The 25,342-nt window shown below is 42.4% G+C and overlaps 1 protein-coding gene across 1 annotated transcript in view; it reads left to right on the forward strand.

The window, feature by feature from the left end:
• Window positions 1–17,351, forward strand: part of htr5ab (5-hydroxytryptamine (serotonin) receptor 5A, genome duplicate b) — a 33,183-nt gene extending 15,832 nt beyond the window's left edge. Inside the window, exon 3 of the mRNA XM_047350390.1 lies at window positions 15,340–17,351. Coding sequence (XP_047206346.1) covers window positions 15,340–15,672 — 333 coding nt within the window. The 3' untranslated portion in view covers window positions 15,673–17,351. The remainder of the gene's footprint in view (window positions 1–15,339) is intronic.
• The last annotated feature ends 7,991 nt before the right edge of the window (window positions 17,352–25,342 follow it).

Below are 25,342 nucleotides of genomic sequence, written 5' to 3' on the forward strand. Positions count from 1 at the left end.
GTCACCATCAGAGATGAGTCCGATCAGGGTGGTGTCGTCCGCAAACTTCAGAAGCTTGACAGACTGGTGACTGGAGGTGCAGCTGTTGGTGTACAGGGAGAAGAGCAGAGGAGAGAGAACACAGCCTTGGGGGGAACCGGTGCTGATGGTCAGGGAGTCAGAGACATGCTTCCCCAGCCTCACGCGCTGCTTCCTGTCAGACAGGAAGTCAGTGATCCACCTGCAGGTGGAGTCGGGCACACTCAGCTGGGAGAGCTTCTCCTGGAGCAGAGCTGGGACGATGGTGTTGAAGGCAGAGCTGAAATCCACAAACAGGATCCTGGCATAGGTTCCTGTGGAGTCCAGGTGCCGGAGGATGAAGTGAAGGGCTAGGTTGACTGCATCATCTACAGACCTGTTGGCTCTGTAGGCAAACTGCAGGGGGTCCAGGAGGGGGTCGGTGATGTCTTTTAGGTGTGAGAGCACAAGGCGCTCAAAGGACTTCATCACCACAGAGGTCAGGGCGACGGGTCTGAAGTCATTAAGCCCTGTGGTCCTTGGCTTCTTGGGAACAGGGACGATGGTGGAGGACTTGAAGCAGGCTGGCACATGACATGTCTCCAGTGAGGTGTTAAAAATGTCTGTGAAGACTGGAGACAGCTGATCAGCGCAGTGCTTCAGGCTGGCTGGTGAGACAGAATCCGGACCAGCAGCTTTCCGGGGGTTCTGTCTCCTGAAGAGTTTGTTGACGTCCCTCTCCTGGATGGAAAGAGCCGTCCTCGGCGTGGGTAGGGGGCTGGTGGGGGTTGGAGGTGCCAAGGCCCCTCTTGAGGTTGGGGAGGTGGGGGTGGTGGATTGTGGCTGCAGCTGTTGGGGGGCGTCGTGGGAGATGGTTGCAGGACTGTCCCTTTGTCTTTCAAAGCGGCAGTAGAACTCGTTCAGGTCGTTGGCGAGGCGTCGGTCGTTGATGGAGTGGGGGGCTTTCGGCTTGTAGTTGGTGATTTGCTTGAGCCCTTTCCAGACAGACGCAGAGTCGTTGGCTGAGAACTGGATTTGGAGCTTCTCAGAGTACAGTCGTTTGGCCTCTTTCACTGCCTTGCCAAACTTGTACTTAGCCTCTCTGTATATGTCTTTGTCCCCACTCCTGAAGGCCTCTTCCTTATCCAGTCTTAACCTTCTGAGTTTAGCTGTGAACCAGGGTTTGTCGTTGTTGTAACTCACCCTGGTGCATGATGGTACACAGCTGTCCTCACAGAAGCTGATGTAGGAAGTCACAGCCTCTGTGTACTCGTCCAGACTGTTGGTAGTAGTCCTGAACACATCCCAGTCTGTACAGCCTAAACACGCCTGGAGATTCTCCACAGCCTCACTGCTCCACTTCCTTGTCGTCCTCACAACAGGTTTGCAGAGCTTAAGTTTCTGCCTGTATGCAGGAATCAGGTGGACCATGATGTGGTCGGATTGGCCCAGTGCAGCACGTGGGACGGCGTGATAAGCGTCTCTGATGGTGGTGTAACAGTGATCCAGAATGTTGTCCTCTCTGGTCGGACATTTTATAAACTGTCTGTATTTGGGAAGTTCGTGGGTGAGATTACCTTTGTTAAAGTCACCAGCGACTTTGTGAGCAGGTGCCAGGTCGTGCTGAAAAATGAAATCTTCATCTCCATAAAGCTTTTCAGCAGATGGAAGCATGAAGTGCTCCAAAATCTCCTGATAGCTAGCTGCATTGACCCTGCCCTTGATAAAACACAGTGGACCAACACCAGCAGCTGACACGGCACCCCAGACCATCACTGACTGTGGGTACTTGACACTGGACTTCTGGCATTTTGGCATTTCCTTCTCCCCAGTCTTCCTCCAGACTCTGGCACCTTGATTTCTGAATGACATGCAGAATTTGCTTTCATCTGAAAAAAGTACTTTGGACCACTGAGCAACAGTCCAGTGCTGCTTCTCTGTAGCCCAGGTCAGGCGCTTCTGCCGCTGTTTCTGGTTCAAAAGTGGCTTGACCTGGGGAATGCGGCACCTGTAGCCCATTTCCTGCACACGCCTGTGCACGGTGGCTCTGGATGTTTCTACTCCAGACTCAGTCCACTGCTTCCGCAGGTCCCCCAAGGTCTGGAATCGGCCCTTCTCCACAATCTTCCTCAGGGTCCGGTCACCTCTTCTCGTTGTGCAGCGTTTTCTGCCACACTTTTTCCTTCCCACAGACTTCCCACTGAGGTGCCTTGATACAGCACTCTGGGAACAGCCTATTCGTTCAGAAATGTCTTTCTGTGTCTTACCCTCTTGCTAGAGGGTGTCAATAGTGGCCTTCTGGACAGCAGTCAGGTCGGCAGTCTTACCCATGATTGGGGTTTTGAGTGATGAACCAGGCTGTGAGTTTTAAAGGCCTCAGGAATCTTTTGCAGGTGTTTAGAGTTAACTCGTTGATTCAGATGATTAGGTTCATAGCTCGTTTAGAGACCCTTTTAATTATATGCTAATTTTGTGAGATAGGAATTTTGGGTTTTCATGAGCTGTATGCCAAAATCGTCCGTATTAAGACAATAAAAGACCTGAAATATTTCAGTTAGTGTGCAATGAATCTAAAATATATGAATGTTAAATTTTCATCATTACATTATGGAAAATAATGAACTTTATCACAATATGCTAATATTTTGAGAAGGACCTGTATACAGAGCAACATGCTGGATGGCTCACTGCCTTTCCTGCTGCTAATAATGGGCGGCTTCTTATAATAGCATCCCAAGTGAGCAGCTGCTGTAACTGCACTACATTGTCCATGCAGTTTGACTTGTGTTCGAAAGTGTCCTGTGGAAGATATACTATTTTTCGACATCCCAGCCCAATTAAACGGAACACCCAGACTTTCCTGTATTGAAAGTACCTTAGGAATGCTAAACGCCCATTCAATATTACAAACCTGAACTCTTTAATTCCTATCAGTACAAGTACTTTTTAATTCTTTATTATTAGTCTTAGCGTTCATTGGTAATTTAGTTTATTACATTATACTTGTAAATATGTTAGTTTGGTTAATAATTTATATACACTTTTATTCCATCGGAAGCTCATGATAATTATTTTCTAATCTTTAGCTGATGCGTAATTTATCTATGATTTGATTTTAAAGCAAGAAATAAAAGAAAACACCTAATTTTTTTAGAAGTATAATAAGAATCTTTCCTTGGTAAGGTAAGGCATTCACAGTTATGCAGTAGTTCAAAATGGTGCTAATATCCATTGCACTCTTGTACTGTAATAATATCAACTTTTATTTCTTTAGTTTTAGGTCTGTAGCAAGGAAGCACTGATTTGAATTAGCTTTGATTTTTCCTCTAAAGTCTTTAATAATTTGTTAATGTGGCATGTTGAGTTTTTTCAGGAAACGTTAATCATAAAATAAAATATATATTTTCTTCATGGGAACAGTTGTTATCTCAACAGAAAGGTATAATACATGACTTAGATGGACGCTGGTAATATAGCCAATGAGAGGTTAGTTTATGGACATTAAAGCCATTTAACTTAGCTGACGGTTACTACAGTAAATAAAGACACGGGAAATCATTATTCAAATCACATAAAGAACCAATAATGAATGCAGCTTTTCAAATGTTCTCCCACAAAAGCATAATTACCATTTTAACCAACATCCATTATATGTACTCCAGAAAATGAGTTCATTTTTTCAGCCTTTTTTACTGAAAACATTAGGAATCCTCTGCATCACAGCAATTTCCTAAGATTACATTTTTTTATTTATTTGTTCCTTTTTTTTTATTTTGTGCTTCATTGCCATTTATATATTCTGATAGCCGAGTTGTTCTGTGGAAAAAGATGTTTACAACTCAGTTGAAGTAACATTGCTGAGGATATAGCAACATTATCATACAAAGATGGTTGGCATTTTTCTGCTGTGACTATGAATCTGAATATATTATTTAATATTTTATATGAATACTTTAATATTTTATCAAATAATATTTCGGTCTGTTAAGGATTGTCCTGTGAACACCAGCCCAGTAAGGTGGTGGTATTAGGATAAAATCAAAAGGGTGAGCCAAGCTCTGACATTATTGAACCTCACAACTCGGCACACATATGGAATTAATTCACACAATTTCTTAAAATACAAGAATTTATTAACAAAAATAAGTCAACTCAAAGTCAAACATATTTCAATCAACAAACTCTTTACTATGCTAAAACAATCCAACTAAAATACCAAGCAGAATTAAAGAATAATGAAGACTAATTGGCTATGTACAATTTAAACAAGTGGATTAAAGATGGTTGAAACAATGACCGAAAAAGTGATGCAACATTACCATGCAATGTTTATGTTTGAGAACCAAGGATTATCTTGAAGAATCTGGAAATGAAGTTAAGTTAGTCTTGGAACCAACTTAGACAATAATCAGCATACCTTTAGACAACCATTCACAATGCAATATCAGATCAAATATTATTTTAATAAAATAATGTTTTAAAGAATGATCTGCTGAATAAAACCAACCTTCTGGATGACTAATTCTCAACGGTGTCTCATTAGTTGCCTTTATTTATTAAAATAATATTTAAAGAAATATTAAGGAAATAGTAAAATATTTAAGGAAATATTTTGGAAAAGAGCCAAATCCTTCTGGAGAAATTAAGCTTAATGGTGTTTCGTTAGCTGCTTTTATTTATTGAAATAATATTCAAAGAAATATTATTAAGGAAATAGTACAATATTCAAGGAAATATTTTGGATAAGAACCAAATCTTTCTGGAGAAATGGGCTTACGTATGCAAGCACGTGGTCTTAGCTGTTAGCAGTGAAAGCTAACAAAAGAAGCTGATAGCTTAGCACCAGAATCAAACACATACCTTTAAAATACCAGGGTTAATAAAAGGGTTAAAATGCATAAGTGCGGACGGCACGTTATGATCAATCTTCTGTTTAAAATCACCCTTTAAATTCAATTCAATTCAAAGATACTTTATTAATCCCAAAGGGAAATTAAATGTTGTTATAGCTCATATTATGAAGGTTTCTTCAAAGAGCCGTTGTAGATGCTGATGGCTGTGGGCAGGAAGGATCTCCTGTAGCGCTCCGTCTTACAGCAGATCTGAAGAAGCCTCTGACTGAAGACACTCTGTTGTTGTAGGACAGTCTCATGAAGAGGATGCTCAGGGTTCTCCATAATGTTCTTCATTTTATGAAGAATCCGTCTTTCCACAATGATCTCCAGAGGTTCCAGAGGAGTCCCCAGAACAGAGCCAGCCTTTTTTATCAGCTTGTTGAGCTTTTTTAAGTCCCTGGCTCTGATGCTGCTTCCCCAGCAGATGATGGTAGAAGAGATCACACTTTCCACAACAGACTTATAGAAGATATGCAGCATCTTGCTGCAAACACCAAAGGACCAAAGCTTCCTCAAGAAGTACAGTCTGCTCTGTCCCTTCTTGTAGATGGCTTCACAGTTGCATCTACACTCTAGTCTGTTGTCCAGGTGAACACCGAGGTATTTATACTCCTCCACCACCTCCACTTCTTCTCCCATGATAGAAATAGTTTTTGACTTATTCCTGTTTCTCTTAAAATCTACAATCATCTCCTTTGTTTTAGTCACGTTCAAAATGAGATGGTTGTTTCCACACCATGCCACAAAGCGGTCCACCACCTTCCTGTACTCAGCTTCTTGTCCATCTCTGATCCACCCCACGACTGCAGAATCATCGGAGTATTTCTGCAGATGACAAGAGTCTGTCTTGTACTGGAAGTCTGAGGTGTACAGAGTGAAAAGGAATGGTGAGAGTACAGTCCCCTGTGGTGCTCCTGTGCTGCTGACTACCTGGTTAGATTCACAACCCTTAAATCTCACAAACTGTGGTCTGTTTGTCAGGTAGTCTTTGATCCAAGAGATTGTTGAGGCCTCCACCTGTGTCTTCTGGAGTTTCTGACAAAGCAAATCAGGTTGGATTGTATTAAATGCACTGGAGAAATCAAAGAACATGCTCCTCACAGTGCTGCTGGCTTTGTCCAGATGACAGTGGGTTTGTTGAAGCAGGTGTATGATGGCATCTTCAACTCCAACTCCACAGCGATAAGCAAACTGAAAGGGGTCCTGATGGTTTACTGTTTGCTTACTCAGGTGGACCAACAGGAGTCTCTCTAGGACCTTCATGATGTGAGATGTCAGGGCAACAGGTCTATAGTCATTGAGGACTGATGGGTGAGTTTTCATTGGTACCAGAACAAGACAGGAGGTCTTCCACAACACCGGAACCTTCTTCTGGGCCAGGCTAAGGTTGAAGAGGTGCTGCAGAATCCCACAGAGCTGCTCTGCACAGGCCTTCAGGACTCTAGGGCTGACATGATCTGGACCTGCAGCCTTATTCCTATTCAGTCTCTCCAGTTGTCTCTTCACCTGACTTCTTGAGACACACAGGTGGAAGGGGGAAGCAAAGGAAGCATCAGCATCTTCTGATATGGTTGAAGGCAAACATGTAGAAGCAGAAGGGTCTAGGGCTGAAGTGGAAGATAAAAAATGTGAGGTGTTACTGGACAGCTGTGGGTCCTGTGGGTCAAAGGAAAATGGAATGTCTGTTTGGCTGTGAGCAGGAGAGGAGGATGCGGAGCTTGTTTCTGAACTGAACCTATTGAAGAATGTGTTCAGTTCATTGGCTCTGTCCAGACCTCCATCGGTCTGATCATCCTTCTGCCTGAAGCCTGTGATGTTCTTCATCCCTGTCCACACATCTCTGATATTGTTTTGCTGGAGCTTGCTCTCCAGCTTCTTTTTGTACACCTCCTTGCTGTCTCTTATCTTGACTTTAAGTTGCTTCTGTATAATCCTCAATAATTCTCTGTCTCCCTCTCTGAAGGCTCTTTTTTTCTTGTTAAGCAGGTCCTTCAGGTCACTGGTGATCCAAGGTTTGTTATTGGGGAAGCATCTCACGGTTCTGGTGGGGATGATGTTATCCACACAGAAGTTTATATAGTCGGTTACACACTCAGTCATGGCATTGATGTCCTCTCCATGTGGCTGGCACAGTGCGTTCCAGTCTGTAGCCTCAAAGCAACCTTGCAGAGCTTCTTCAGCTTCCTGTGACCATTTTCTCACAGTCCTCTTTATTACAGGTTGTCTCTGAACAAGGGGCTTATATTTCAAGCAGAGAAAAACAAGATTGGGATCTGATTTGCCTAGAGGAGGTCTTGCTGTAGAGATGTATGAGTCCTTGACATTTGCATAAAACAAATCCAATATTTTGTTTTCTCTGGTAGAGCAGCTGACAAATTGTTTAAACGTTGGAAGTGTAGCAGAGAGTGAAGCATGGTTAAAATCACCAGACATTGCCACAAAAGCATTGGGGTTATGTGTCTGTAGCTTAGCAACAACTGAGCTGATGGCATCACATGCAGTGTCAGCAACAGTGGAAGGTGGAACGTAAACTGTTGCCAAAATAACACTGGTGAACTCTCTGGATAAATAATATGGACGAAAACTTACTGCCAACAGTTCAATATCTGGATTGCAGAGATGACACTTCACAGTAACATGTCCTGGATTACACCATCTGTTGTTCACAAGTACTGCCAGTCCACCTCCTTTACATTTGCCGCTCCTCTTTAAATCTCTGTCTGCTCGTATGGTTAAAAAGCCCGGCAGAGAGACGCTGGAGTCGGGTATATGATCCTGCAGCCATGTCTCAGTAAAACACATTATACTGCATGCCCGGTACTCTGGCTGGGACCTTTGTAGGGCTTGGAGTTTATCCAACTTGTTTCCCAACGATCTCACATTGCCCATCAAAATCGACGGAAGAGATGGTTTGAACTTCCTCCTTCTCTCTCTTCTCTTAGCTCCTGCTATGCATCCACGGCGTCTCCTTTTCAACTCATCAGGGATTTGGGGTTGTAGCTGAAGTATTATTTGAGCTCTTGAGATATTAATCAACTGCTCCCGGTTGTAAGAAACAACCCCGTTGCCATGGCAATGCATCATAACAAATGTCAAAAAATAGAAAGTATTAAGAAAAATCCTCCAAGCTGCACATCATCCGACACTGGAGTGGACAGTCATCCAAAAAAAATCAACTGTATCCACCACAAGAGGAATAGTTCCCAAAAAAGAATAAATCAGAATCAAAAGTAACAGAGCTACTCCAACCTGCTGCCACCTTGAGCGGCGCAATTCTAGAATAATAAATAAAGTTTTTCTTAACTTTAAAAACACACAAACACAGAATACAACTGAGCACGTGTGCTGCAGATAGCCTGCTAGCACTAAGATAGCAGAGTTTCACAAACAAAACCAAACTTCATAAAATGAAAAACGTTTAGATCATTTCATCCTAAATCACTTCTCTCTGCCCAAACCTAAACCCATGAACCGTGCTGAGGAAACGTTGTCCGGGGCGACGAAGTTTGAACGAAGGCTCGCTCTCCGGCCAAACTGCAAGTTACTGGTAACCACGGTGATGAGGTCCCTGTTGTCCCCCTTTCAGAAACTGCTTCACTCAGCTTGCTGGGAACTCTCTGGAAACAGTTCGCTTCTGCAGATCTCAGGGAGAAAGTCTAGCAACGCTTGTACTTTAATTTACCCCGTTTAATGAATGAATACCGGATACACATACAGCAATTCATTTGTACTTAACTTTGTGCATATGATCACGTGATCTTATGACACCCTTGGATCCAGTTTGAAGAGTTTATGTCTGTTTGCCTGCAAAGAGACATTAGCGTGCTGTGTCCCTCCTGTCCCAGTCATCACCGGGGTGGAAGAGAGTGATCTATTGGAAAGGTGGGGGTTTTATCCGGCCAGTGTCATCATGGGAAGTCCGCTGTTACCCCCCTTTCCTAATGTGCTGGAAGTCGGTTATATGCATTTTATTTTGAAAGTTCCAGAAAAGTCTGTACCGCATCTTGATATTTTAATCCATGGCTGTCGGTCCCAACATTTCTGACATGCTTTCTCTCTCGTTTCCATATTGACAAGCTAAAAAAAAATGAGCAAAAGCTACAAAAAATACTTTATAATGCTCAATTTGTCATACAGCAGATGGGAAGTGCCATATTTCCTATTACATCTGTGTTGCTGTTTTCAGTGCTCCAATAGTAATATTATATTCAAAGAAGAACACTAGAATAGCCTTTGACTTTAGCGCTGAATATAAATATGTGGATAAAATGGCAACTGAGGGGCCAGTAGTCAGGGTGTATGGTTGTACTTTCATACAATGCTTGCACTATGCACAACACAAAGGGGGACAGCCCTCTTCTTTGATTAGGAAAATAGTCAATTAAAAGCTCATTCTATGTCCAACTGATATAGGGGCCTTTTTGCTGCACCTTTAAAACATTGCAACCCTGTCTGGTGAGTCATATCGCCTATATAAGCAAATACTGCTGCTGTTCAACAAATGGTCTAATGACAATAAACCAGCATTTGTTTTGTCTCAAATTAATTATCCATGAGCAAAAATATGTATCTTTTCTTTTGTTTCTACCGTCTTGCTTATATGGCTGAGTAATTCACATGCTGTGATCCTTTGTTCGTTGTGCTCAGTTAACTACTCATTCATTGGTATTATGGCATATTGATGTTTAATAATAGTTAATATACTTTGTAAACCCATTAAACATCTTGCAACTATTGACTTTTTTTTAATCACTGTCTTTTTATTAGAATTTTTCCTTTAAACATACAAAAGAACTGTGGGTACAGAGAAATCAACGGTTTGGTCTATTTAAATAACATACTTACAGAAAAAATGGAAATACAACAAAACAATCACTGCAACATAATCCCATTCATTCCTACTCGGGTCACTGCCCTAGATCTGTGCACTACATCTTCACCTCAGACAAGGAGGGAGAGCACATTCTAAAACGAATGAACTCGCATGAAATATTATTCCACATTATGAAATTTGTCAAGGAAGGGGCCCCATGTTTTTTCAAACTTCCCAGAAGAATGTTGAAGAGAACATCTTATTTTTTCTAGTTTCAAGCATGACATAAGGTCATAAAGCCGTTGTTTATAAGTTAGAAGAGCAGCGCCCCGTCACTTAATTAGAACTAGCAGAACCTCACTAGCAGAGAACTAAATGACAACACCTGTCTTTTAGAGACTGGTACGTGCAACTCCTCCCCAGTGATGCCAATGAGAGCCAAGAGAGGGCTGGGTGTCACCGCAACTCTGAAGATGCTGGACAGAGTGAAAAAAACATCTGTCCAGAACTGACCAAGGCTGGGACAGGACCAGTACATATGAATCAGTGGCCTTCGCAGTTTTGCATTTGTCACAGTATGGGTGATTTCTGGAGACAGTTTGCTCTTGGAGAAGAGGGCTCTATGTACCACTTTAAGACAATGACGCGCACACAGAGATGTTGTATTAACAAGTTTAAATATAGAAGTCCATGTCTCATCTGTAATGGCCATGTTCAAGTCTGTCTCCCATAAGGATTTGAATTTGGGTGAGGAGGTTTGTGTCCTGCTTCCCTTTTTGACTATACCATCTGTACATGGGTTGCACGCTTTACCCCTGCACCCCCACAATGCACTCATTCTATTGTATTCTAAACCATAATTGGAAACACTGAAATTCTGGAAGTATTCAGGTTAGACATCAGCACTCCATTTCTCCAATCAACAAGAATACTTTATGTTACCAAGCCATGCATTGATTATGCATGCGCCCTCACACTATGGTTTAACTGCACTACAATAATATAGATGTCTATCTACAGTTAGTATTCTCACCACAGCAGGTCATTTGATCCTAGAAAGTCACTTCAAGCTAATGCTACACATGCAGTTGGATGAAGGGAATTTACTAAACTCAGATGCCATCTGCAGTCAAATGTCCAATTCATTTGGATGGGACACAAAGACAGCTAGTTATCAGTAAAAGTAAGCATTTCTTAATTTATGAGCTTTTTGATCATAAACACCTGCTGTTCCATCAGTAATCTAACTGTTCACTCTGCCCGAGCCACAGAATCTGTGAAAGCCATGTGATGAACTATGTTACTTCTTCCTCTTTCAGCTGGGGCTGGTTCCTGCCATTAGAACCAAGTGATAAATTCTGCCCGTAGATTCTGTGATTAATGTGGGAGATTTTCAGATGGTTCTAGACAATATGTCTTCATACATTTATGATACTGCCTTCTTCTTTTAGTATGTAGTGGTAGTAGCTCCCCTTTTATCTGAAAGGTGTTTGAAAACCAATAGAAAACCTAATTTAGATAGTTTTATGTTTCATTGTTCTAAGATTTACAGGCTTTCTGCTTCTAAAACATGTGTCCTTTAAAGTACAAAGAATAAAATGCTTCCAACTTCATATAAACAACTGCTTGACATAACTTGATATAAATATCTTATGTGATTCTTGGCAGCAACATTTCAGAGTAATGTTGCAATTTGTATATGGTCTTTACATTATTTATATCTAGTATTAGTAGTGATGCTTAGGCCGTAGGTTTTTTCCTAAGAATAAGTCCTACATTTAAGACTAAATTAGACCATAAATAACATCCTTCACATTTTCTTCATCAGATCCTTGACATTGTCCTGATATAATAGATAATAAGCAATAATCAGTGTAACACAACACCTCTTTTGTAAGAAAAACATTTATTAACATTTAAGCTAAATATGATGTATGTTATATTGATAGCATCCAATGGGAAATTTCCATACAGTAAACATCAAAAAATAACAAGCGAAAACATGTATAAACCTTTTCTTCTTTAATTTCTTTAATGAACTGCCAGTAAAAACAGAGACAGGCGGCAAAAACTTAGCTGCCACATAAGTTGATTATCTTGTTGGCAGTGTTGCAGCCTCAATGCAAACAACACTTGATAACATTAAACATCTAAAAAGAAGGGTAATTATTCACAAAAGGCTTCCTCTTTGGAATTCACAGCTATTTACCTAAACACAGACTCAAAGAAGGTTGGAAAGGAGGCTGCTCTTTCATTGATTTGGACTTGTTTGAGTTGCTCTAGAATTAATAGCGTTTGAAAGAGCTGTTCAAGAAGCCATAACATTTTATGATTCTTAGTCATTAAGAACTCTAGCCAGTATTACAAAGAGTCCCATCTTTGCTGAGTGTCCCTCAGCTCCTTTAGGACTTCTTGAGGTTCTTCATGGAGAATTGTGTCTATTAGAGTGAACCTGATGATGTCTCTTTTACTATTACAGCTGATATAGGTTTTAAAACCCTATAACTGTATGAGCCATAACCATCAAAGTTAACACGAATGCTTGAATATCACTCTGTGTAATGACTTTCACTTTTTGAGCTGGTGAAATTAATTTACATTTCATTCATATTCTAATTTACAAAGATGCACCTGTATATATTTTTCCACACAGTACACATAGTAGCCTAAGTGTTGTATAATAATAGGGCAAAAAACGTGCGTAGGTTTTAAAGCTGCACTAAGTGACTTTTGTAAAAATTTATTTTTTTCATATGTTTTTAAAACTGTCCTCACGGTATAACATGAAACCACTGATCTGTGAAAAACATCAAGCTCCTCTGGCTTCTGCCAGTGGTCCTACTGCCATTTGCAGAAATACACCGCTGACAGTCAGAAACAACCAAAAAGAGCTAAGAGGAGTGTTTAAGCGGGGTCAATCACACTAATGTACGTGCTGCTCACACCTTTCCCCCGCACAGCGCGTACCGTCGTTCAAGTTCAAGATTGCTTTAAAGAAAATCCATGTTAAATACTTATCTTGAGGTTTTAGTCTCATTTTAAACTACACTTATGCAAGTGCTGATTTTAGTAAGCAAAGTATACCTCCAACTGGAGGGCCAGAAACATGTTTGGCCTTTTCCAGCATGCAACATGGTGTATGCAGTTTCATTGTGCCAAGTCAACTATGGATTGTTTTTATCCTCCAACCTTTTAGAATGAATCCAGTGCTCAGTGCTTATCGGTGAAGGTTAAAAATCCAAAAGTGTTACTCTCAAAAATCCATCGTAGATTCACTTTCCTATTGTTGAGAGCTATGCCTTTGCCTGTATACAGGTCCTTCTCAAAATATTAGCATATTGTGATAAAGTTCATTATTTTCCATAATGTAATGATGAAAATTTAACATTCATCTATTTTAGATTCATTGCCCACTAACTGAAATATTTCAGGTCTTTTATTGTCTTAATACGGATGATTTTGGCATACAGCTCATGAAAACCCAAAATTCCTATCTCACAAAATTAGCATATTTCATCCGACCAATAAAAGAAAAGTGTTTTTAATACAAAAAACATCAACCTTCAAATAATCATGTACAGTTATGCACTCAATACTTGGTCGGGAATCCTTTGGCAGAAATGACTGCTTCAATGCGGCGTGGCATGGAGGCAATCAGCCTGTGGCACTGAGGTCTTATGGAGGCCCAGGATGCTTCGATAGCGGCCTTTAGCTCATCCAGAGTGTTGGGTCTTGAGTCTCTCAACGTTCTCTTCACAATATCGCACAGATTCTCTATGGGGTTCAGGTCAGGAGAGTTGGCAGGCCAATTGAGCACAGTGATACCATGGTCAGTAAACCATTTACCAGTGGTTTTGGCACTGTGAGGAGGTGCCAGGTCGTGCTGAAAAATGAAATCTTCATCTCCATAAAGCTTTTCAGCAGATGGAAGCATGAAGTGCTCCAAAATCTCCTGATAGCTAGCTGCATTGACCCTGCCCTTGATAAAACACAGTGGACCAACACCAGCAGCTGACACGGCACCCCAGACCATCACTGACTGTGGGTACTTGACACTGGACTTCTGGCATTTTGGCATTTCCTTCTCCCCAGTCTTCCTCCAGACTCTGGCACCTTGATTTCCGAATGACATGCAGAATTTGCTTTCATCCGAAAAATGTACTTTGAACCACTGAGCAACAGTCCAGTGCTGCTTCTCTGTAGCCCAGGTCAGGTGTTTCTGCCGCTGTTTCTGGTTCAAAAGTGGCTTGACCTGGGGAATGCGGCACCTGTAGCCCATTTCCTGCACACGCCTGTGCACGGTGGTTCTGGATGTTTCTACTCCAGACTCAGTCCACTGCTTCCACAGGTCCCCCAAGGTCTGGAATCAGCCCTTCTCCACAATCTTCCTCAGGGTCCGGTCACCTCTTCTCGTTGTGCAGCGTTTTCTGCCACACTTTTTCCTTCCCACAGACTTCCCACTGAGGTGCCTTGATACAGCACTCTGGGAACAGCCTATTCGTTCAGAAATTTCTTTCTGTGTCTTACCCTCTTGCTTGAGGGTGTCAATAGTGGCCTTCTGGACAGCAGTCAGGTCGGCAGGCTTACCCATGATTGGGGTTTTGAGTGATGAACCAGGCTGGGAGTTTTAAAGGCCTCAGGAATCTTTTGCAGGTGTTTAGAGTTAACTCGTTGATTCAGATGATTAGGTTCATAGCTCGTTTAGAGACCCTTTTAATGATATGCTAATTTTGTGAGATAGGAATTTTGGGTTTTCATGAGCTGTATGCCAAAATCATCCGTATTAAGACAATAAAAGACCTGAAATATTTCAGTTAGTGTGCAATGAATCTAAAATATATGAATGTTAAATTTTCATCATGACATTATGGAAAATAATGAACTTTATCACAATATGCTAATATTTTGAGAAGGACCTGTAATACGTGGTTAAATAATGTGACCTTTTAAAATACCGGCTAACATCACCTTCCCTTGAATTTCTAACTTCTTTCAGTGGCAACCTGTTCCTTCTTCAGGTGGCAGACTGATTTCCTTGGTCTATATTATCAGTTGCTGACCTGAACGCATTCATCTAAATTGACCACAGCATGATTAGTTTCCCCTCTCTTAGTATGGCTTCCTGATTAAGTGATACAGGGAACTCAACTGTGTGGACTTGTGTACTTTGTTGGCTTCAATTCTGCCATTTTTAAGAACATGGTTACTCTTACAAAAGCTTTGACCTTGGCAATTTAACCATAAAAAGGAAGTTTGTCAGTCTTAAGCTGTGCAAGGCAACAAACTAGGTAGAAGGAAATCAGCAGATGAATTTTGACAGTTTCGTTTTCCTTTTCCTCCTCAGTAAAGATGTCAAACGGCACAAATTGCAATACTGCTAAATTTTAATTAAGACACTGCTCCAGCTTCATTTTTTGTTATGTGGTTGTATGAAATGAATGAAAGTCTTTGGCTTGATTCGCACTCTACTTAGCAATCTATAATGCATCTTTTGTTGAGCTCCATGCAACATTCACTGCAGCAATTGCCTCCTTGTCAATTTACAGTTAAAGATATTCAATCTGTTATTGAAAACAAAACAGCATTGTCTGATTGATGAATCAGTGAAGTATCTGGTTTATCCTGTGCTCCTAGGTAAAGGAAGAAGCCCAACAGCCGCAGATGGTGTTTACCGTTCGCCATGCAACCGTGACCTTCCAGACAGATGGGGACACATGGCGGGAGCAGAAGGAGAAAAAGGCAGCACTTATGGTTGGCATTTTGATCGGCGTGTTTGTGCTTTGCTGGATCCCTTTCTTTATCACCGAGCTCATTGTGCCACTGTGCTCTTGTGACATCCCACCAATTTGGAAGAGCATCTTTCTTTGGCTGGGATACTCAAATTCCTTTTTTAACCCACTTATTTACACTGCCTTTAATAAGAACTACAACAACGCCCTAAGGAACCTCTTCTCCCGACAGCGCTGAGCCGGTCTGTTCGCTTGGCGGTCGTGCTGCACCAGCTCGCACAGTTCCCCCCCCCGGCCAAACTGATCTGTCTGTCATTTCATCATCTCATCAAATAGGTGATAACCAGAAACTGTGTCTAAGAAGCTTTAGTCGGCATCAGTACTGTTATTGTCAATGTGTTTTGTTTATTAATATGGAGAGAAAACGTCTGTCTCCATTTTTAAAGTGAGGAAATTATTTGACAGACGCCGGAAAAAGGTATTTGGCACCTTACAGATTTCTTCTGTTCTTGCTTTTTTGTGACTTGTATATGTTTCAGAACATCATACATGTTTTAATACCAATATTGCCACAGTATTCAAAGACAGGCAGTTTTCAAATGATGATTTTGTTTATGGCAGTATTTTAAAAAGCAATGCAAATTATTATTTCCCTATGGGAAGAAGTAACCACCCACCTTGCTAAATTATGAATTAAAACTGATTAACCACAATTCAATTTCACTAGCCAGACCTGGTTTCTGCGAGACAGAATCAAAAACAGCACTTCAATAGAAACTGTTGGACAGCATGACGTAGGCTAGAAGGTCTCAAAAGCAACACATCATGCCTCAGTCCAAACAAATTCTAGAACAGATGAAAAACAAATTCAGCATTATTATCGATATGTCTGAAAAGGGTTATAAAGCCATTTCTAAGACTTTGTGACTCCAGCAAATCACTGTGAGAGCTATTGTTCACAAATGAAGAAAACATGCAGGTGTAGGCATAGAGACACCCCCAAGATGTGATATTATACCTGTTTCAGGTCATACTGTGCTACCAGCAGTAAATTGTGTTTTCAACAGAATATCTGACAAATTATATGACAATAAAGAGACAAATTATTCTTTTCTGCTAGCTGACATATTAAAAAAGTGGAGTTATCACTTTTATGACAAGCTTTGATTAAGCAGCATATTATGGTGACACTTTATTTAAAGACACGATTCTGAACTGAAACCTAATTTTGAAGACGCCATGCCATAATAATTCTTTCCTATAACAATGTTAATATTTGAATGTATTATTATTCGATTGTTAAATACTTCAGAGAATTTTTCTCTTACTTTGTGTAAAATGTTTCCTTTTTGATGAGGATAGATTTTGTAACCCGACCCCTATGTCACATATTCAGTATGTGTCTGCTGCTGTTTTGATTTGCCCTTGCTGATCTGAACTTCCGGAAAGAGAGATACTTTTTTCTAGCTGAGAAGCTAGATTGATGTCTTTGATGGATGACTTCAACAAGACAATGTCGTCTGTTGAACTTTCTTATCAATTGCTCCCACATAATTGGAGAAAACGCTGTTTGTGTCAGCCCTTTCTGCTTTATTTCTGTTTCTGCGTGTTGCATTCTAATGTAGGGAAACTTGCCAAAGCATCCTCCCCTTTTGCTGATAGCAGCATCAGCCCAAGTGTGGCATGCAGCCACGAACACCTGTGCTTAAACAGAGAAAGATATGCCTGCCACTCTGAGAAACATTTTTCTTGGTCAACTCAAAGGATTTTTCAGCCGTATTTCCCAGCTTTGAAAGAGGTGGTGGTTAGATACGGGAGCATGCTGCTAGCATGTGACCCCCTGGATGAAAGAGATTACAGGTCCTTCTCAAAATATTAGCATATTGTGATAAAGTTCATTATTTTCCATAATGTCATGATGAAAATTTAACATTCATAAATTTTAGATTCATTGCACACTAACTGAAATATTTCAGGTCTTTTATTGTCTTAATACGGATGATTGTGGCATACAGCTCATGAAAACCCAAAATTCCTATCTCACAAAATTAGCATATTTCATCCGACCAATAAAAGAAAATTGTTTTTAATACAAAAAACGTCAACCTTCAAATAATCATGTACAGTTATGCACTCAATACTTGGTCGGGAATCCTTTGGCAGAAATGACTGCTTCAATGCGGCGTGGCATGGAGGCAATCAGCCTGTGGCACTGCTGAGGTCTTATGGAGGCCCAGGATGCTTCGATAGCAGCCTTTAGCTCATCCAGAGTGTTGGGTCTAGAGTCTCTCAACGTTCTCTTCACAATATCCCACAGATTCTCTATGGGGTTCAGGTCAGGAGAGTTGGCAGGCCAATTGAGCACAGTGATACCATGGTCAGTAAACCATTTACCAGTGGTTTTGGCACTGTGAGCAGGTGCCAGGTCGTGCTGAAAAATTAAATCTTCATCTCCATAAAGCTTTTCAGCAGATGGAAGCCTGAAGTGCTCCAAAATCTCCTGATAGCTAGCTGCATTGACCCTGCCCTTGATAAAACACAGTGGACCAACACCAGCAGCTGACACGGCACCCAGACCATCACTGACTGTGGGTACTTGACACTGGACTTCTGGCATTTTGGCATTTCCTTCTCCCCAGTCTTCCTCCAGACTCTGGCACCTTGATTTCCGAATGACATGCAGAATTTGCTTTCATCCGAAAAAAGTACTTTGGACCACTGAGCAACAGTCCAGTGCTGCTTCTCTGTAGCCCAGGTCAGGCGCTTCTGCCGCTGTTTCTGGTTCAAAAGTGGCTTGACCTGGGGAATGCGGCACCTGTAGCCCATTTCCTGCACACGCCTGTTCACGGTGGCTCTGGATGTTTCTACTCCAGACTCAGTCCACTGCTTCCGCAGGTCCCCCAAGGTCTGGAATCGGCCCTTCTCCACAATCTTCCTCAGGGTCCGGTCAACTCTTCTCGTTGTACAGCGTTTTCTGCCACACCTTTTCCTTCCCACAGACTTCCCACTGAGGTGCCTTGATACAGCACTCTGGGAACAGCCTATTCGTTCAGAAATGTCTTTCTGTGTCTTACCCTCTTGCTTGAGGGTGTCAATAGTGGCCTTCTGGACAGCAGTCAGGTCAGCAGTCTTACCCATGATTGGGGTTTTGATTGATGAACCAGGCTGGGAATTTTAAAGGCCTCAGGAATCTTTTGCAGGTGTTTAGAGTTAACTCGTTGATTCAGATGATTAGGTTCATAGCTCGTTTAGAGACCCTTTTAATGATATGCTAATTTTGTGAGATAGGAATTTTGGGTTTTCATGAGCTGTATGCCAAAATCATTTGTATTAAGACAATAAAAGACGTGAAATATTTCAGTTAGTGTGCAATGAATCTAAAATATATGAATGTTAAATTTTCATCATGACATTATGGAAAATAATGAACTTTATCACAATATGCTAATATTTTGAGAAGGACCTGTATGTTCTGCCACACAGGTGGGATTATTCATATTACTGGCCACATTGAGATCAATGACCAGAGTGACGTTCAAGGCTAAGTTGGACTGTGCCCCTCTTTCCTTCTTTTCTCTCTTTACCATCCTTTGATAATTTGCAAGATAATCAGTAGGCTGGAATACTATTACACACAGCGTTGAAAGTGAGAAAAGGTCTTAATGTTCTTAGTTAGAATTGGTTGACAGATAAGTCGACAAATAGTCCTTTATATTCTTGTCAATGCCTTTTTTTTTTCTCAACAATATAAGTGGTTTGGTTTTTTGCTTAGGTTTATTGTCAGAAAAATACCTTGACTGATTTATTGATGAATTAATGAATTTATACAGATTTTTCTCTTAGGGCTTGGTTGATGTGTCCTGGTTTGTGATAGATAGAAACAAAATACAGTGCTAAGAAATACATTAACTCCTGATCTTTTACATGTATAACAGTTACTTGTTTGATGGGGAAAGAAAATATCTCACATCAGATTAATAATGAATTAATTTAATTAATGGTAAAATATGACACTGATTTATATATTATTATATAGTACTGTGATTAAATATAGCATTAATCTACACTGTATTTTCCAATCAAAATCCAAACCCAAAGATCGCATCAACGACTCATCCAGCAAGCGGCCAAACAGCCCAAAACGATGTCTAAAGCACTGCGCGCCTTGCTTCCATGTTCATGATTAAACAATGGGAGAGAAAGTGGCCTTAAAAGTGTTCAGTGTGACTGAAGCAATGTATATGATCCATTCTTAGTTATTGCAAACAGCTGATGGCAGTTCTTGCTGCCAAAGGTGACACAAACAGGCTGGCCAAAGAAACTGGTTAAGGGGCAATTGCTTTTTCACAAAGGGCCCAGTTAGTTTGGATTGATTTTTTTCCTTAATAAATAAAATCCTCATTTGAAAACTGCATTATCGCTGTATTAAGGTTATTTTTCCCTCTCATTTGAAATTATTTTATGATGTAAAAGCAACAAAAAAAGCAAACAAGGGAGAAACCTACAATAGTACATTATCACAACACTGTTGATTATTGTCCAAGTGTTGGCTTTTTCTAGATCAGACTAATTAAAAAGAAAGGCATGATAACTCCTTCACACCGTTTCATCAGCATGTCTGAAATAGCTGGGCATATGAGCAGAGCAGGGAAAAAACTTCAAGAAAAACGAAATCTGTCAAAAGTAAACAAACTGAGCCTCATAAATAATAAACCAAGAAACAACTGTGGATTTTGTGCAGAGCAAGTTATTAAACTTCATTACAGACAGCATTCAAGTGAAAACATTTGAGTTAATTACAAAAAGATAGATTTTTGTAGCTAGTCCTTATCTAGTGTATGTGCTGATAAACTGCATTCCCTTTCGATTTATTCAAATGTGTGTAGATAGAGGTACGTTCTGTTCTCTGATGCTTATTAGCTATACACTTTACCTCCCACGCATATTGTTTATCCACACACCCACATCATGAAAGCAACAAAACCTCTGTGCAAGTCATTGCTTTCCTCGTCTTTAAATAAATAGCTGCTAAGAGTAAACGATTGGGTTTAATGTCAGTTCTTATTAACAGAGAGAAAATAGGAGGCATGTAGGTAAATTTTCTCCAGACAAAGTAAAAACTTGAAAGACAGCTCTGACTGCACAATCCACCAATCCCAGTACTCTCGCAATAAAACAAATCTCAATCTGCACTAGCATTTCATGGGTTTCTCTTTGCTTAATCTTTATTCCCAGTTGGATGATATATGCCAAGTATGTTTTATTAATATTGTGCTCAGAAAACAAAACAAGCAGCGGTGAATTCAGACACCTTTGGAACCTACCATGGCACATTAATTTGTGGGAAAAGCAAAAAGCCTTGACTATATTCTCGTTTGTGCTTATGTGAAGAAAGCCACCACCAGATACTATCTCTATATGCTCTAAGCTTTTCACAGAAAATAATGCTCCTCTTTCATCTTGTCTTTTATTTTCAAAATGTTGTACGATATGACTGTTTTCTGGCACAAATTGCCACTTTCTACTGAAAGCATTCACCACTGTAGAATCAACGAGTGAACCTTTATTCACTTGTGTAGTGAAATGTACTGTGAAGAATTAAGCATGACTCAGTGATTCTCAACAAACAGTTGTGCCACATGTAGTTGTGAGAAAAACATTAAAGCTCCTTGCACCCTTTGCCAGGAGGTAAATAAATTTATTTGTTCAAAAAATCTACAACTTTATTTTGAAATTGTCTTAATTTGTTGTTTTTTGGTTGTTAGTTTTTTCAAATAACGAGTATTAGGGGTATCGCTAACAGAGAATCCCACACAAATAATCTGGGATTGTTGGGGTTTACTGTCAGCTCTACTAAGTAGTAGTCTATAGGCAGGGGTTGAAGAACGAGAGAAACATGATGAGAAACAAAAAAGAATATATAGAGAAATGTCAAATAACAACAGTTGTGTTTATTGTAAGAGACGACGTGTGATCGTGACAAAATGAGACGCTGGATCTGTATGATCTTTTGGACAAGAAACGATCCTGTTTTACAGGCATGTTGACTTATAAGGATTTTGTGTGTTTTGTCTTTGTTTACAGAGCACGTTTCTGCACATGAGAACTCAAAGCAAAGTAATTGATGAAGGTGATTAAACACTTCACATGAAATAGAAAATAAGCAATAAACTGTCTTTATTCCTGTCTCTGGAATTTACCAATTGACAACTTTAACACACATCACTGGACACATCGCTGAAGTGCTCCATAATACAGTTAAAAAAACAGCGAAATGAAGATATTTATTTATGCCAGCAGGTGGCATAACCTACCATGGGAAACATAAATAAATTTTTTAACTAAAACATTTCCAAATATTAGCATTCCTTCGGTATATCTTTAACTAGATTTCTAATCAGGATAGCCAAACTCATGAAAAATCGATAGCTAGGCAATATCTTTGCATTCCACCTTATAATGACAAGAATGTGGTTAAATTATCTCAATATTTTTCAACTTTAAAGTTAAACCTTCCTCATACATTTAAACTATGTTCACACAAGAAATGGCACTACAATACAATCATAGAAGAACAACTAACAAAGCAGTGCAGAAAAAGAAGAGGCACGGGAGCCAGGATGTAGTTGCATTAGCTTTTATGAGCAGTTCAGGAGCTAAACAAAACAGATTCGTGAAGGATTGGTGGGCACTACGTCTTGGAGCCTCAGCCACCGACCAGATGCTGCCAGTGGCTTGTTTTATAGATAATAACAGGGGCATATTTTTGACATGCACTGTCGTGTTCCCCTTATGAACACTACTACTGTACAATGATTACATTGTTAGGGTCTTTTAGTACCAACCTATAGTTGTTGTTGTTTTTTTAAATATCTACAATGAAAAACACATTGCAAATTCAAAGTTTAAAACTTATAGGTTTACCCTCCTTGAACCGCCACCTTAACGTGGTGGAGGGGTTTGAGTGCTCGAATGATCTTAGAGGCTATGTTGTCTGGGGCTTAAATGCCCCTGGTAGGGTCTCCCATGGCAAACAGGCTCTAGGTGACGGGTCAGACAAAGAGCGGTTAAAGAACCCCTCATGACGACTACAAAATTGAAGCACGCAACGTCGCCCGGTACGGCGGAGCCGGGGTCCCACCCTGGAACCAGGCCTGGGGTTGGGACTCGTCGGAGAGCGCCTGGTGGCTGGGTTGCTCCTCGCGGGACCCGGCCGGACCAAGCCTGAACGAGAGACGCGAGACCATCCCCCAGTGGTCCCACCACCTGCAGGGGGAACCGTGAGGGCCTGGTGCAAAGAGGATTGGGCGGCAGACGAAGGTGGAGACCTCGGCGGCCCGATCCCCGGATGCTTAGGCTGGCTCTAGGGACGTGGAATGTCACCTCGCTGGGGGGCAAGGAGCCTGAGCTGGTGCGGGAGGTCGAGAGATATCGACTAGAAATAGTCGGGCTCGCCTCCACGCACAGCGTGGGCTCTGGGACCCATCTCCTTGAGAGGGGCTGGACTCTCTTCTACTCTGGAGTGGCCCACGGGGAGAGGCGGCGGGCTGGGGTGGGTTTGTTTGTCGCCCCCCAGCTCAGCCGTCTCGTGTTGGGTTTACCCCATTGGATGAGAGGGTCGCATCCCTGCGCCTTCAGGTTGGGGAGAGGTCTCTGACTATCATTTCAGCCTACGGGCCGAGTGGTAGTGCGGAGTACCCGGCCTTCTTGGCGTCCCTGTCGGGGGTGCTGGGTAGTGCCCCTCCTGGGGACTCCATTATTCTGCTGGGGGACTTCAACGCCCATGTGGGAAATGACAGTGACACCTGGAGAGGCATGATCGGGAGGAATGGCGTCCCCGATCTGAATCCGAGCAGTGTTTTGTTGTTGGACTTCTGTGCTAGTCACGGATTGGCCATAATGAACACCATGTTCAAACATAAGGGTGTCCATCAGTGCACTTGGCACCAGGATACCCTAGGCAGGAGGTCAATCATCGACTTTGTTGTCGTATCATCAGACCTTCTGCCGCATGTTTTGGACACTTGGGTGAGATGGGCTGAGCTGTCCACTGATCACCACCTGGTGGTGAGTTGGATCCGCTGGAGGAGGAGAAAGCCGGAAAGACTTGGCAGGCCAGGCACATAGTGAGGGTCGGCTGGGAACATCTGGCGGACCCCTTAGCCAGGGATGTATTCAACTCTCACCTCCGGGAGAGCTTTGACCAGATTCCGAGGGATGTTGGAGACATAGAGTCCGAGTGGACCATGTTCTCCACATCTATTATCGATGTTGCTGCCCGTAGCTGCGGCCGCAAGGTCTGCGGTGCCTGTCGTGGCAGCAATCCCCGAACCCGGCGGTGGACACCGGCAGTAAGGGACGCTGTCAAGTTGAAGAAGGAGTCCTATCGGCTGTGGTTGGCTTGTGGGACTCCTGAGGCAGCTGACGGGTACCGTGGGGCCAAGCGTGCCGCGGCCCGGGCAGTGGTAGAGGCAAAAACTCGGACCTGGGAGAAGTTCGGTGAGGCCATGGAGAACACTACTGGTTGGCCCCAAAGCAATTCTGGCAAACCGTCCCGGTCGTGGAACACTGGACCAGCTATATACCCTCTACAGGGTACTCGAGGGTTCATGGGAGTTTGCCCAACCGGTCCACATGTGTTTTGTGGACCTGGAGAAATCATTCAACTGTGTCCCTCGTGATGCCCTGTGGGGGGTGCTCCAGGAGTATGGAATCGGGGGCCCTTTACTAGGGGCCATCCGATCTCTGTACAAGCGGAGCAGGAGTTTGGTTCGCACTAAGTCGGACCTGTTCCCGGTGCATGTTGGACTCCGGCAGGGCTGCCCTTTGTCACCGGTCCTGTTCATAACTTTTATGGACAGGATTTCTAGGCGCAGCCAAGGGCCGGAGGGGGTCAGGTTTGGGGACCAGAGGATTTCGTCTCTTCTTTTTGTAGATGACGTGGTCCTGCTGGCCCCCTCTAACCAAGACCTACAGCATGCACTGGGGCGGTTCGCAGCCAAGTGTGAAGCGGCTGGGATGAAGATCAACTTCTCCAAGTCCGAGGCCATGGTTCTCGACCGGAAAAGGGTGGCTTGTCCTCTTCAGGTTGGAGTGGAGTTCCTGCCTCAAGTGGAGGAGTTTAAGTATCTCAGAGTCTTGTTCACGAGTGAAGGAAGAATGGAGTGGGAGATTGACACACGGATCGGTGCGGCTGCCACAGTAATGGGGCGCTGTGCTGGTCCGCTGTGGTGAAGAGAGAGCTGAGCCGAAAAGCAAAGCTCTCGATTTACCGGTCGGTCTACGTTCCATGAACTTTGGGTCATGACCGAAAGAACGAGATCCCGGATACAAGCGGCGGAAATGAGCTTCCTCCGTAGGGTGGCCGGGCACTCCCTTAGAGATAGGGTGAGGAGCTTGGCCATCCGGGAGGGGCTCGGAGTAGACCCGCTGCTCCTCCATATCGAGAGGAGCCAGTTGAGGTGGCTCGGGCGTCTATACCGGATGCCTCCTGGACGCCTTCCTCTGGAGGTGTTCCAGGCACGTCCCACCGGGAGGAGACCCAGGGGATGACCCAGGACACGCTGGAGGGACAATGTCTCTCGGCTGGCCTGGGAACGCCTTGGGCTCCCCCCGGAGGAGCTGGAGGAGGTGTCTGGGGAGAGGGACGTCTGGGCATCTCTGCTGAGTCTGCTGCCCCCGCGACCCGGTCCCGGATAAAGCGGAAGACGACGAGTACGAGTATGAGTACGAGGGTTTACCATGCTAGCATGTTGACACTGCTTCAACACTAACAGGGTTGTGGTCTTTAAGTACCAACCTACATTACCTGACACCTAATGGTTTTAAAAAAATTAAAACACATCGAAAACATGTTACAAATTAAGAGGGGGAGATTTGACAATACTTTTGTCATTTATTCTCCCAGG

This window comes from Girardinichthys multiradiatus, chromosome 21, assembly GCF_021462225.1.
Source record: "Girardinichthys multiradiatus isolate DD_20200921_A chromosome 21, DD_fGirMul_XY1, whole genome shotgun sequence".
NCBI lineage: Eukaryota > Metazoa > Chordata > Actinopteri > Cyprinodontiformes > Goodeidae > Girardinichthys > Girardinichthys multiradiatus.